This window comes from Triturus cristatus, chromosome 9, assembly GCF_964204655.1.
Source record: "Triturus cristatus chromosome 9, aTriCri1.1, whole genome shotgun sequence".
In the NCBI taxonomy this organism is placed as follows: domain Eukaryota; kingdom Metazoa; phylum Chordata; class Amphibia; order Caudata; family Salamandridae; genus Triturus; species Triturus cristatus.
The window spans coordinates 920,058,792-920,072,924 of record NC_140592.1 but is presented as its reverse complement, the minus strand read 5'-3'; the positions used below and the strand labels follow the sequence as shown (position 1 = coordinate 920,072,924).

Below are 14,133 nucleotides of genomic sequence, written 5' to 3'. Positions count from 1 at the left end.
ATCTCTCCGCAAGCTTCAGTTGTGGCCCTGAAATGTACCTATGGCTCCCCTTGAAAATCCCTGCATTCTGTAGCAGGCACCTTATGGTGCAGGGATTCACACATACTCCCATTTCTCAATGGGAGCTTGTGCTGCGGGGGGGGGGGTTCTGCCTGCCGCAGAATCTCCCATTGAGAAATGGGAGTTTGCGACAGCATCATCTGCAGTTGCATCGTAATGAGGTGTGTGGAACCGCTGACCCATGGTCTGTCAGTTCTCATACAGAAATGTTGTTTGTCGGAGGCGACTCCGACCGACATTAAAATCAGCCCCTAAGTGAGACCATATCATCGAGCCTATGTTTCAAGTGCATGATATTGACTACCATAATCTCATAAAGGCAAGTATATACATTTATAGACATATACATATATATGTATCTCTACCTTGAATATATTATTCAACCTGACTATGGAGGGAGTGGTAAACAGTCTCTCACAAGTAACAATTACATATTATTTCCACCTATTTAGGAAAGCAAAGAGACCGTTCTGTGTATTTCAACTTTATTCAGAAAATTGGAATGCGCAGCAATATGCATGTTTAATTGTTCATCACATAATAGTAGGGTTGACAATTTTTCCGAGGAAAAGGATGCTATTAGTTACATGGTGACGAATCAGTACAAAAAAGGGGTAGTTGAATTTTGTAGGAAAAACAAATGATATGGGCATAATCCCAATGGCTGTGGCCCCTGCTGCTTCTGTGCCTTCTTCGTCCATGGATAGAGCTGCCTTGTGAACAGCCTGGAAGTAAAGTGAGAAAAAACATTACAGTCATTAACAAAGACTATGTTTTCACAGGCTTTGTTTAATCTCACAGTTTAACTGGGTATTAAATATTCCTTCTTGAAACACGTGCTAAATGTTGTGAAATTACATCTTGAAACAATACAATCAGGGAGAAACTGCTTGTCCCCTGAAATCAAAATTGAAAGCCATATAACATCTGCATATAATCAAGCATTGAAATGATGCGGGGTGTGAAAATAAGATTTCTACATCTGATGTGACCTGCAGGTCAAAATAACTAATTTGAGATGGCAAATTAAAACGTTCAGTCTTCTGAAGGTAATTAACTGAGTAATATTAGTGTGTGTGTGTTAATACATAGCAATGCAGTTTACAATGCTTATAAATAGCAAAACTGTGGTAAGAAGAGCTATTTAAAGCAATCCACTATTATTATTGCATAATATTATTAGTAGTAGTAGTAGTAGTAGTAGGAGTAGTATTGGTATTATTATACTGTGCTTAATATTATTTTTATTATTATTATTATTACTATTCATATTAGTGTTATTGCTGATCTTCTTGTTGTTATATTCAAGTTTGTATTTCCGTTTGAATTTACCTAGTGTAGATGGCAAAAGGATTTGCAAACAGATTTTGGTCTCAGAACATTATGTATGCCATAAGGAATCAGTGTTTGAATGGGACACACTCAGCACACTTCTTCAAAATACCAATTCCTAAGCTCATTTAATGATTCAGAAATCCTTTTAAAATTCATTAAATGGGTTTAGTATATTTAAAAAAGGGCTTTAGCATTCACAAGTCCTTTCATTTACTAAATTAGATAATTTGTAAATGCTAAAAACTTTTGTACATGAGGCCCCTGATTACTTACGGTGCCACCAAAGCACCATAGCAAATATGAATCATCATTACTGGCTGAACTGAATTTTAATGATTTCTCCACAAACCTATCACCTCAAGTAATCTCTCGGATTAATTCTAGACAACAGCCTGTCCCTCTCAACTTTTCTTAACAAAATCAGAAAAAAGTTGTGCTCTCAGGGGCACCTCAGGCATCCACTTTATCACTAACAACACTATTTAACTGACAGCTAGATTTGCATCATGAATGAGAAATTGTGAGCACTAATATTCCTTCATTGGTTACCAGAGGAAAACGAGATTCAATGAGCAAGGACTTGAGACAAAAAATACAAAACAAGTTTAGCCATGAAAAATACTTTCTTAGGCATGGCCACATATTGTGAAACTATCTCCCCAAAAATCTGAGACTGTGACAGATCTGTTTAATTTCAGAAAAAAATCTCAAAACTCACTTGTTTTGCCCACATCTAGTTAAACACCAAAGACTGTTGCATGAGCCAGAGGAAGAACTGGATTAATCAGAAATAGAGAGCAATCACTTGACATATATTTTTTTCCCTGCACTTTTTCGATGAGAAGCATGCTGATAGACTCAGTGAAATCAATGATATGCATATATAACTGGTCAGTAAATAAATGTAACATATTACTGCGTTTTTGGTAATTAAATAAATACCTATGTTGTAACAAACTTTGGATACTTCATGCAAAGTCAGAGTTCCTAGGCTAAGCAGCCACTTTCTTTCACGTGCAGGACACATCCTTACTGTGCATATTTCACTGACAATTTGAAGCAGCATACATTGTATAAAAACAAGAAGGCCTAAAATCCACACCAATCATATAAAGCTGAACAATGCAAAAATACTAGTTGACAACATAAAAATGGACACTTTAAGCAAATGTATACAGTGAACTGGCTTTAAAATGAGCAATCTCACTCACTGTAAATAATCTCATAAATCATCAACTAGCTATCTGTAACAAACTTATCTGACAAAGTAATTGAGTCAGAGAGGCTAGACAATCCTTTAGTGTGACCTAATTACCTGAATCAAAAATTTGTGATGGGTGTATTTGAACAATGACGGACAAAGAGTAGACATCTAGCCTAAAAAGCAGTGAAGCTGAGCAATCGAACTCCAAACTCACTGAACCAGAACGAATCAGAGCTAAATAGTATGCTGGAAGTAAGATTTCAAAATCTTGCTGAAGTTTACAGTCTTTCTAAGTCAACCAAAAAAGAGATTTTATGCAAACAAAAATATCAGCTATACAGAATGACATGAACCACATCTCAAACAGAGGCACATAATCATTAACTTGGAAAACACTGAAAAAATTGAAGAAAGTGCTAGAAGCTATCAAGGTACAAATTCTCACCATCCAAAACTAGGTCACTGAACTGGGGGAAATAAATGAAAATGGAACCTAAGATTTTTTGGCATCCATAGTGAGGAGAAGACATTGCAAGTTCATGTATTAACTTCCCAGAAAGCAAGTTACTCAAAATGAAAGGCATAGACTTTAAAAGGGAGCTTGAAACTAAAAGTGCACTTTGTGTTCTCTCATAAAAAGTATATTTCATGAAAAATCCCAGACCAATAATTTGTGAGTCTCACAGATATGAACATTCAGATACAATTTGAGTCTTCGTGAAATGAACCAATCATTTCAGCTAGGAAAGTTTGAGAATAAGTATCTCTCAGGACTCCTCTGAAATCGCCCCTTCCTTGACCATAAGGATCTGAACGACTTTTGGGACGACTTGGAAGAATTTAAATTGGCGATAACTTCACAGAAAAATTCTGCCACTGAAACCTAACCACCAGCACATGTATATCCAGCGAATGACTTGAATATAATTCTGACAGATACATTCATTCTAAATAATACATGTGCTCAGCAGAACTGAAAAGCAAGAACAAAATGGTTCAGTAATGTGTATTCTGCTTTACTATTGTTGATTTAGAACAATTTTATATAATGCATATGTTCTTACGACTGTTAATATTATACACTGAAGGACTCATAATATTCTTCAAAGCGGTCATGAGCCACACAGCTTACAGGCACAGGTAGATTTGATTTAGGTACATAAACTTATATTTAGCTGTGCATTCAGTCAACCAAATTTACAATAAACACCCACACCTCGACTACGGAATCCATGGTATTGACACATCTCTAGAATAGAGTTGCCCTACTTTGCTGACCTCAGACATGATTCCATAAATACCACACATGTGCAAACCTGAATTCTACATTCATCATTAAACTAAGAGGGATTAAAAAACATCTTAACTGTTTCACTTCTGCCGCACATATTCTCCCATACCTTGTGTGGAGGGATAAAGATAATATGTTTGAAAGTTGAGGTATAACAAACTTAAGGTTAGGAATAACTAAAAGTGCTTATGAACCCAAGCAGCGCTATTTCTACTCACCAGACACCACTGATTTTCTTCTATTACATTATCCTCACTTTTCTACTGCATTAACAGCCTAATAGAATGCTGATTACATGGTTAATAATGGTTAATGGAATGTTATATATTGATTCAAATGTGTATCTTCTTAATGATAACAATCTGTGCATTTTTGACACATTTGACCATTAGCCATAGAGTGATATCCCAGTTTCCTCTTTAAATCCATATCAAATCAATTAAGAAGAGAGGAGGTTGGTGCGGGGGGGGGGGGGGGGGGTGAGTTCTTGAGTTACAATGGTTATCTAAATTTTCAAATTAAAATGTTCTTTATTTTATTTTGTAATCTTTAATTTTCTTTCCTCTCCTATTTCTTCAATTTATTCTAATTCTTTTGGAATGTGTACATCGCCTGACCTCACATATGCATCAGTCCACCTGCATATTGATACTTTAAAAACACTAAGTTCAATGTGAGCACAAGGTCTGGTGAAATTTGAGTTACACTAGTGTAATTTGTGTATTTTATGGCATGCTTGTTAGATGAAATGCTGAAATTATATCATTACGTCACTTTAAGTAATTACATGTCATTCACTCACAGCATAAATGTACTGCAAGCATGCCATTTGTGTACAAATGTACCACAAACATGGGAACAACAGAACATGAGTGGCAGATGTTTTTGTTGTTTTGCAATATTTTTTAGCATATAATGCAACCCTTGTCACAACTGGCCGCAAAGACTCAATTTGCACTAGAAGTGCTACGAGACAGATTTACATTTTGAGTACTTTAGTGTATTTTCGCATAATTTTGCCAAAATGTCATGAAATTACATGAAAGCAAATGATAAAGAAGGGAGATGTAGTGTCTGCAAGTTAAACAAAATGGCTGAAAACTTAAGTAATTAATACATGACTTCAAATGTAGATAACTTTCATTTCTGGACAAATCTAAGTAATAAAATGTGCTTGATTACAGAAGATACTTTCTACTGTAAGGAGAATTATTTCAGTTTACCAATGGATTACACTTTAGACAGATCATCAAATTGAAAATACCAACTCCCTAAAGCATTTAAAAGCATACACAATCTTTGCACAAAATATAACTTAAAAGAAAAATGGAGGATATGGCATCCCCACACTAAAGACCACTGATTTTTCTCTCCCCCTCCAATCTTTCTCAAGAATTGATTGCATTGAAACAACTTAGGGCCTGATTATGAGTTTGGCGCTGCAGCCCTGGGTCTGCCCACCGCCGCACCGCCAAACCCGTGGTCAGGCCACTCGCCAGATTATTAGTATTTCTTGTGACTGGCGGGCTTTTTTTGATGTTCTCAAATGGGCACCACAATGTGAACCCCAAAAAGAGTTCCTGCACGGCAAGGATTGTAAAGCCCACGCCGTGCAGGAACTGGGGTGCATACACATGGTGGCACATGTTGTGCCCCACCTGCATGCAGTCTATGGTGCAGAGGCACAAGGGGGCCCTGTGGGGTCCCTTTGTTTCCTCTCTGCCGCGGTTTTTATGGAGGAGAAACCACCATGAAACCGTGATGGAGAGGAAACTTCTAATATGCTTGGAGGGACCGTGGCGGTCCCACCAAGCATATTTCAGCCGCCTGACCACGGCAACAATGCCAGGGAATGGTGGTTCTCCGGTGGCTGAGGTGCGGCAATGACGGTATGACTGCTCTAAGTTTAATAGTGCACTGCCACGCCCCCATGAATCTGACAGTCCGTGGACAGGCAGGCTCATAATTAGACCCTTATATGCTATTGACAATGCAAGAACTGAACCGGGATTAGCTTCAGATCAGTCATGTATATTCCTATCTATCACCTGGAGCTTTTCCTGTTCAGAAAATAAAATGTGGTGACTAATGCAAAAATCCTTAAAAATTCAGAGAACATTCTGAAAAATAAATCTAACAATGCTACTTCATCAAATCTTATTTAGGAGGGCCATCAGGCCCCAATAAGAGGTAATTTAATGAACACAAGGTCAAATTTGAAAAAAATCACAAACAGTACCCTGGAAAATCTATCAAATGAAATAACACACTTAGGGGCCGATTCCGATCTGGGTCGGAAGGGCACCGAACACGATCCGGCCGGAAAAATTATAAGCCGTACGCGTGTTTTCCGCCCGATTCGTATAGCTGTACGAGCGGGCAAGTAGGATGCGAGCTACGTGAAATTCACCGACCAAGTCGTTTCCGGGTTTGAATCGCTTCGTACGTCTCGGTCGGAAGCTAACCCTGGCGTGCAATGGATGCGATTAACGACCAAGCCAGTACGATGCACGCATCGGACAGCCTGTACGAGCCGGAGTGTCCGGTTCGCAAAACGTCCGGGTGGTTGCCTTTGGGGGTCCGCGTCAGAGCCCCTGTCACCCGCAGCCCTACGACTCAGACACAGGGGGAGACCCAAGGATCCCCCAACACAGGCATGTACGGTGCAGATGGCACCGACGCTTACCCACTGTAGGGGGCGCTCTTGCGTGAGACATACCCATTCAGTCAATGGGAGCCCATGTACGCATCGTACAACCGGCTCCCATTGACTTCTATGGGAGTCCGACCGAACCGAGTCTGGCAGCATACGGCCGCATCTAACTCGCTCGGTCGGACTGCAGGACTCCGGCTCGTTATCGTTATCAATATTATAATTATTATAATTGTAAAAAATAATTTTATTGGATGTATGTGTTTTTAATAATATTTTAATTGTATATGTTATATATTGTTTGTATAATTGTTGTTAATGTTTTTAAACATAATTTGTAATTTAAAGTTATTTATAATTGTAATTTAATTGTTAATAGTAGTTGTGAGGTTTTCAGGCATGCATGGTGGGAAGCTACTTAAGTATAACTAATTAATAATTAATGTATTATCAATTATCTAATTGACAATTAATTATGCAAATTGTCTTTTTTCTTTTTAAGTTATATTTTAGGTGCTGATTGTTGGGTTTGTAGGGGTATAGGGTGGGAAGTTAATTAAGTAAATATTAGATATCTATAAATTATTAATTTTAAACAAAATATGTAATTTATTGATAATTATGCAAACTGTTTAATACATATTTTTTTAACGTTATATAATAGATGTGTCTTGCTATGTTTTTAGAAGAATCGGACGAGGAGTTATCTAAGTCATAATTAATTAATTATTCATTTTTTATTAATTATATTATTTAACATGTAATATGTTGTGTTATGATTTTTTTTAAATTATATTCTAAATGTGGGCTGCTTGGTATGTGTGCATTTAATTAAAAAACCAATCAATAGCATTTTATAATTGATATTAATTATTAAAATCTATAATTATGTAAATTGTTTAAATGTTTTTTAAATGTATGTGAATATATGTATATATATATGATATAATATATATATATGTATATATATATATCCATAAAACATTTTTTTCACGATCCCCTGCCAAACGTGCTCAGCCGCCATGACGCGTTTCAGCCCCTAGATGCCTTGATCACATGACATACCCATAATTCCCCTGAAATTTAAAGTGCCAAGTGCTAACAGGAACAGAAAACAGACTGTCCGTTTGTTTTCTATACAGTATTGTTAGGATCAGTATAACAATGATACTTAACATTTTCATCATCTGCATAATTCCGCTATATGTAGTTTATAAACATTACCACTCCTCACATGTGCACATTTCGCAATAGTTACAGTATAAATACAGAAACAATGATACTTAATACTTTCATCATGTGCAAAATTCCGCAATATGTAGTTTGTAAACAATACCACTCCTCACATGTGCAAAATTAGCCATAATTACAGTATATATATATAATTTTTATATTAATGGTTGTATATATAATAACTGTAATAATGTGGTATGTGTTTGAAGTGAAATACCTTCCCTACTGTTGCACCATCTGGAGTGGGAATAGTACATTTTCCCCCTCCCAAGTACAACGCTTTTCCTAAAGTTGCACTGACTGGAGTGGGAATAGTAAATTGTAATCCTCCAGAGTACAACGCTTTCCCTACTGTTGCACATACTCTTGAGTGAAGAAGGTACATTATACCCCTCTTCAGTCCAACGCTTTCCCTACTGTTGCACAGACTAGAATGGGAATAGTATTTTTATTATTCCTAGAGTTTAATAGTTTTGTTAATATTATTTAAATATATATTATTATTATGTGTTTGTGTATTTATTTTGATATTTGTTATATATAGATATATTTGTAGTTTTTAGGATATTTTTAGCAAAGTTAATTTTTTATATTGTTTACTTTTTAATGTATAATTAAATTGGGAAATGTTTTTAATTTCTTCCAGTTTAATTGTTGCCTTTTTCATTTTCTGTGTGTGTGTGTATATATATATATATATATATATATATATAATTGTTAAATTAGTAAATAAAAAAAATAAAAATCATAATATAAATCAAAATGAATATTTTAGTAATAGTTTTACAGTATATATGTGTATATAAACATATAGAGTACACTGTTCCTATTTGGGAGAGGTGGAAGAAACGGGACATAACAGACATGGGTAGGTCCCGTGTTAGCAGACACTCTGACTAAGTTTGGTCTCTCTCGCAACACCAGCGAGCAGCCCGGCATGTCTCAGTTGGGGCTGATCAACCCCTCTATTTAGGTGCACTTTTTCCAGAAGATACAAAATTCACCTCTTGTTTTCATGACCTAATAGGACTACAGTTGAGTCCAGATTTTGGGGGACGTGACTTCCTTTTTCATTACACAGTACATGCTGTCCCCTAGGAGTAGATGAGTATACTTAGGTCCTGAAGAAATGCCTAGGTCCGTTCGGACTTTATAGGGCATGAAACATGTCAACCCCCTGCACAACTCACACATTCTTTAAAACTGAAGCAGGTATAATTTTTCCCTCTCCAGTTCATGACTTTCCAGATGATGTTTTCACTTCACGATGGCAAACCGAGAAGACCTCCGGCAAAGAGCCCCGTGCGGGGCCCATTGGGCATTGCAGTGCCGGCCCAACGAGGAGCTGCCCTACGATGAAGCATGGCCCTTGATCCTTATTAGAGCTATCCCTTTGCAATCAAGCATCCTCTTACCTAGTACCTGTCCATAACTAACATACAATTCCCTGCCTGCAACCCAGGCCTTTATCTCCCTCTCTCTTCCCTCCCATTTTCCCCCCTTTCTAAATAGGAACAGCATACTCTTTTTGCTTCACAATAACTGCATGGGACCTGCATGCTGGACCTCCCAAGCCCCTGTCCCTCCTTGTGAGATTTATATAAACATACATACATACATATATATGTGTGTTTGTTTGTCTAAATAAGTATATATTTATATATATATTTTTAAATAATATTTGAACATATTTAATTTACATTATATTAATGTTACATGTTAAAATATTTAATATTTACTATATTAACTATATATATTAGAAACAATATTTTTGTAAATAGGTTTTCGGTAGGAGTCTAAAACAATATTTAAAAAAAATATTATTGTACTTACCAGTATATGCATGGGAAAACTATATTTTTGTGATCGATATTTTTTACACCATATCTATCTATCACAATATTTGTTTTTTGATATCATGCAACTGAACCACCTCTTTGCCTGTGACAAAGAGGCACAGGAGAAAGCAATAGTTGCCACCACATCTTGGAAGAAATCTCCATGGGTTTGGGGGTCGTTAGTTTTTTGGTTTTCAAAACAAACTCCCAATTTTCGGTCGAATCCAATGGTGGCTGTTCACCAAACTGTTAGTATATTGAAAGGAACTTCCATGATGGTGGTTTCTTTTAATGTAAAGAGAGGACCACAGGGCCAGAGGTAATCCCTAAAGTGGGAGGGCAAAGTAACCTCAGGGTGGCCAAGGTAATGTACTCTGCCTTCCCAAGAGACACTACTTAGTCCCCCAAACTCTACATCAGGTCCTAAGTACTAGAGCAGGAATCTGGGTCAGCAAACAACAGGGTACTAAACTCTTTGAAGCATAAAGAGTGGGGATGATACCTGCTTTGTATCTGAATTTTAAGCACAACATATTAAATATTCCCTCCATCAAAGATGCTAACGGTGTAATCCACAATAAGGGGCTCATTACAATGTCAGCCGACGCCATCTTGGATTTGGGACTGACCGACTTGTGGTCGACGGTTCCAACCACCGGATTACGATGTGACCGAACACTGTTTATTGGATTCCTATTGTTTCCCATGGGAGCTCATGTTACGCTTGAGAACCGGCCATAACACAAGCTCCTATGGGGAAATAGAGTGTGTGTGGAAAACACTGCACCCTGTAGCAGGCATCCCTTGGTGCCTGCCACACGTGTAGGGTTTCACAGGGGGGTACCTTAGGCACCCTCAGCCCCCAACCATAGGCCATGGGGGCAAGGGACCCCAAAGTCACTTTCCAAAGGCTGTTAGAAACCAACATTGTAATCCCGACAGCGTAAATGCTGTCCATAGGAGGTTACAGTGCAGTTCCCGAGAGCCAGGAATACTCCGCGAGTTGAGCGGAACCAAGTCAGAATGATCGACTGGTTTAAATACATCATAATTGGGTGGTTGGATGTAAACCGACTGAGTCGGTCGGAAGGGCTCCAGGGCGGTCATGAAGATTCCAACTGTAGGGCGGAGGCTTTCCACCCAACATCGTAATGAGCCCCTAAATTGGAAACAGTAACTTAGATCTTCAAAGTATTCTGTACCAAACTCTAGTCAGACAACAAAGGAATAAAACTAGAGGTTTGAAAACAAAATGTATCCAATTTGAACCTCAGCTTTAACCAGAACTTGAGGGACAATTACTTAGTGCACTAATGAAACCAAGGGAAGGTAAAAAGAGGGAAGGCTCCCTATCCTTATGCAGTGACCTTACACTTTTATAAAATTTCCTGGCCCGTTTTGCAAAGGTCACTAATATATCTATTCCATCATTTTTCAATTATTGAAGAAATCATGGGCATCCTCTCATTGAGGTCTTGCCCACAGAAGGTAAAAATTTAATGCATACGAAAAATTAAAGGCTTATATCACTAATAAACATAGATTGCAAAATGTAAGGTAAGATCTTGGCAAATAGGCTACAAAATATATTATCAAAGCTAATAGGACCCACAGAAGTAGCCTTTCTGGAGAATCACCTTTCCAGTGATAACAAAATACTTTTCTGTCAATTCATTTAAGAGGCAAAACAGGAAAACTCACCAGCAGAGGCATTAGGGCTAGACACCATACTATTTTCTAATGGTGGTTCAACACAAAATTAAATTAGTAGACAACTTCATTAAAATGGTGTAGAGTCTTTACACTTATCCATAACAGAGGGAGAACAAGGGGAGTGATATCAGACTACCTTATTCTGAAACAAGAAGCTAGAGAGGGCTGCTACCGTTTTTCTGCTTTGTTTTTATTATTGATCAAGCTACTGCTATATATGGAATTTAAAGTCCTCACAGTCAAAGCAGCAGCATATGCTGACAGTGCCCTTATAGTTGTAAAAACGCTGATACATCCATACAAACCTTAACAGAGACAAAGGACTCCTACTCAACCATGTCTAGCTACACCTCAAACAAGGATACATCTGAGATGAGATCTTTGAATACTATCTAGACATTGACTCCAATGACAATATATAAGAATACATTAAACACAATGACAAGAAAACACTAAACAAAATATCTGATTAGAGGGAAGGTTGGTTACACAAATATCTCTTCTGGTGGGGAAGAGGGAATACTATAAATATAAGGATAACGATGCAGAGATGCCAATGTCCAGGGATCCCAGTTCCAGAGGAGATTGCCCAATTTATATGTAGCTTATTTCTTACGGAGATTGACTCGAGACACTGGACCTCTATGGTCTCAGAAAAAGTGCATGCGTAAAGTTATGAGACAAAACCTCCTCCTTGATTTAGTTTGAAATGAAGATAATCAGAGTAATTTAATAAGTACAAATTATTATTTTATTTGTTCAGAGGTTCTGTTTCAAGTGATCCAAACATTCAAATTATATCCTGTATTATTTTGTTATTTTGTTATTTCTTTCTTCACATTTCAAGCAAAGTGAACAGTCATATTTAGAGCGAAGTGAACAGCCGACACGTGTTTCACCCAATGGCTCAAAATCGGGCCAGGGCTTTTTCAAGCCTTATTATTTAAGGATGTGACACAGCATATTAGCTTCACGTTTCATTTTTCAGAAATGCTGCACAATACAACAGATCAAATATTTTTACGAGAATCGTAGTCCCGGGGTAATCCCAAACGCTGTTCTTCCCACTAATTGGGTGAAACACGTGTCGGCTGTTCACTTTGCTCTAAATATGACTGTTCACTTCGCTTGAAATGTGAAGAAAGAAATTACAAAATAATACAGGATATAATTTGAATGTTTGGATCACTTGAAACAGAACCTCTATGTCTGAACAAATATAATAATAATTTGTACTTATTAAATTACTCTGATTATCTTCTTTTCAAACTAAATCAAGGAGGAGTTTTTGACTCATAACTTTACGCAAATATAAGGATAACGCCTATGGTAAATTATCTTATGAGCGCAATCCATTCTCTACTTTTCAATTAATTGTTCCTCAAATTGGCCAAAATAGTAAATCTCTTTCATCTGGAAAATTAAACGCCCATGAAACTGCCTTAAAAATGTAGTGCCATATTAGCAAGGACTTGTGATAATCATCGCAAAGCGCGCTTAGCACTGTATCTTTTATCGCCGGCTATCGCTGGTTTAGATCGCGGAGATAACGTGTTATTATCAACGTTTATCTCCAAGGCGATAATAAACCAGCGATAGCGGTGATTCTCCATTAATAAAGCGGGAATACCAGCGATGAATTCCCATCGCTAAGTAAAAGGTCGCTAATAGGCAGGTGAGGATTCAGCCGTAGAATCCACCTCCCATAGAAAACAATGACTAAGTCAGGATTTTAGCAGGTGTTAAAATCCAGCAATAATCACGGTTAGCGCAAGTTTTTTTATCGCTTTGTGGGCATTGCTAATAGGGAGAAGTTGTGTTAGCGTCTTCTTTCTATTACTTTTATTGAGGAACGCCCACTTTGCATGTCATTATCGCTACATTCACTGACATACAAAGCGGTAAAAAAACGCCCGCTATCGCCACTAAGCTGTTGCTAACAGTTGTTAGCGACAGCTTGCTAATAGGGCGATAAAAATATCACCGCTTTATCGGCAAAAAGTGCCGCTAAAGCGGCGATACTGCCCTTGCTAATATGGCCCGTAGACTTCCCAAAAAACAAGGAGGAATAAACCTGAGAAATGTTAAAGACTATCAGTCAGCCTTCCTGTTTAAACAGAGGACACGATGTATTACCTCATTTAAATCATATCACCTGCCATTGTGAACAACTGAACATTCTAACATACAAAGCTTCAATTAATTCTCGTATGACGATCTATAAAATTACTCTGGCTCGCTCCAAAAATATCCAAGCTATCACAGAAAAATATCCAGATGTAAAATAAGAAATATCAACTTTGATCCAATTAGGTGAAATAAAACAATCTAAATTTAGGGCTTGATTGGGATAAATGGATGTTAAAAAGCATTCTCTTGGTTATAAACCTTGGCTTTCCAAAAGAACCTTTAACTTTTGAAAACCTCCAGAATATTCTCCCTAAACAACTCCATTCAGCCTCCTTTGCTAAGCTATCATCTTTATACTCTGATCTACCCATTGTTAAATTTACCACCTATCTATACAAAGGACGGCATGCAATTTCCAAAACATACACTTTCCTATGTCACAAAGCTACAAAACTCCTAAAACTACTACTAAGGGCAGCTTGAATGGAAAGATTACTGCACTATGAATAAATCTTGCTTGCAATGATAGGGTGATTTTATTTTTAAACAGGGAGCTGCAGAGCTTCTGCAATTAATGAGAATCTGGAGCTCTCTGTTTAAAACTAAAATCACTTCATCATTAGCATAGACTAAATGCATGTTAATACACAGGACATTCTGGACCCCATACTACCTA

At 37.4% G+C, this 14,133-nt stretch overlaps 1 protein-coding gene across 1 annotated transcript in view; it reads right to left on the bottom strand.

Annotated features, from left to right (window-relative positions):
- Window positions 1–528: 528 nt before the first annotated feature.
- The window catches only part of LOC146799058 (alpha-1-antitrypsin-like protein CM55-ST), a 47,712-nt gene continuing 34,107 nt past the window's right edge, over window positions 529–14,133 (bottom strand). Inside the window, exon 5 of the mRNA XM_085626464.1 lies at window positions 529–785. Coding sequence (XP_085482590.1) covers window positions 594–785 — 192 coding nt within the window. The 3' untranslated portion in view covers window positions 529–593. The remainder of the gene's footprint in view (window positions 786–14,133) is intronic.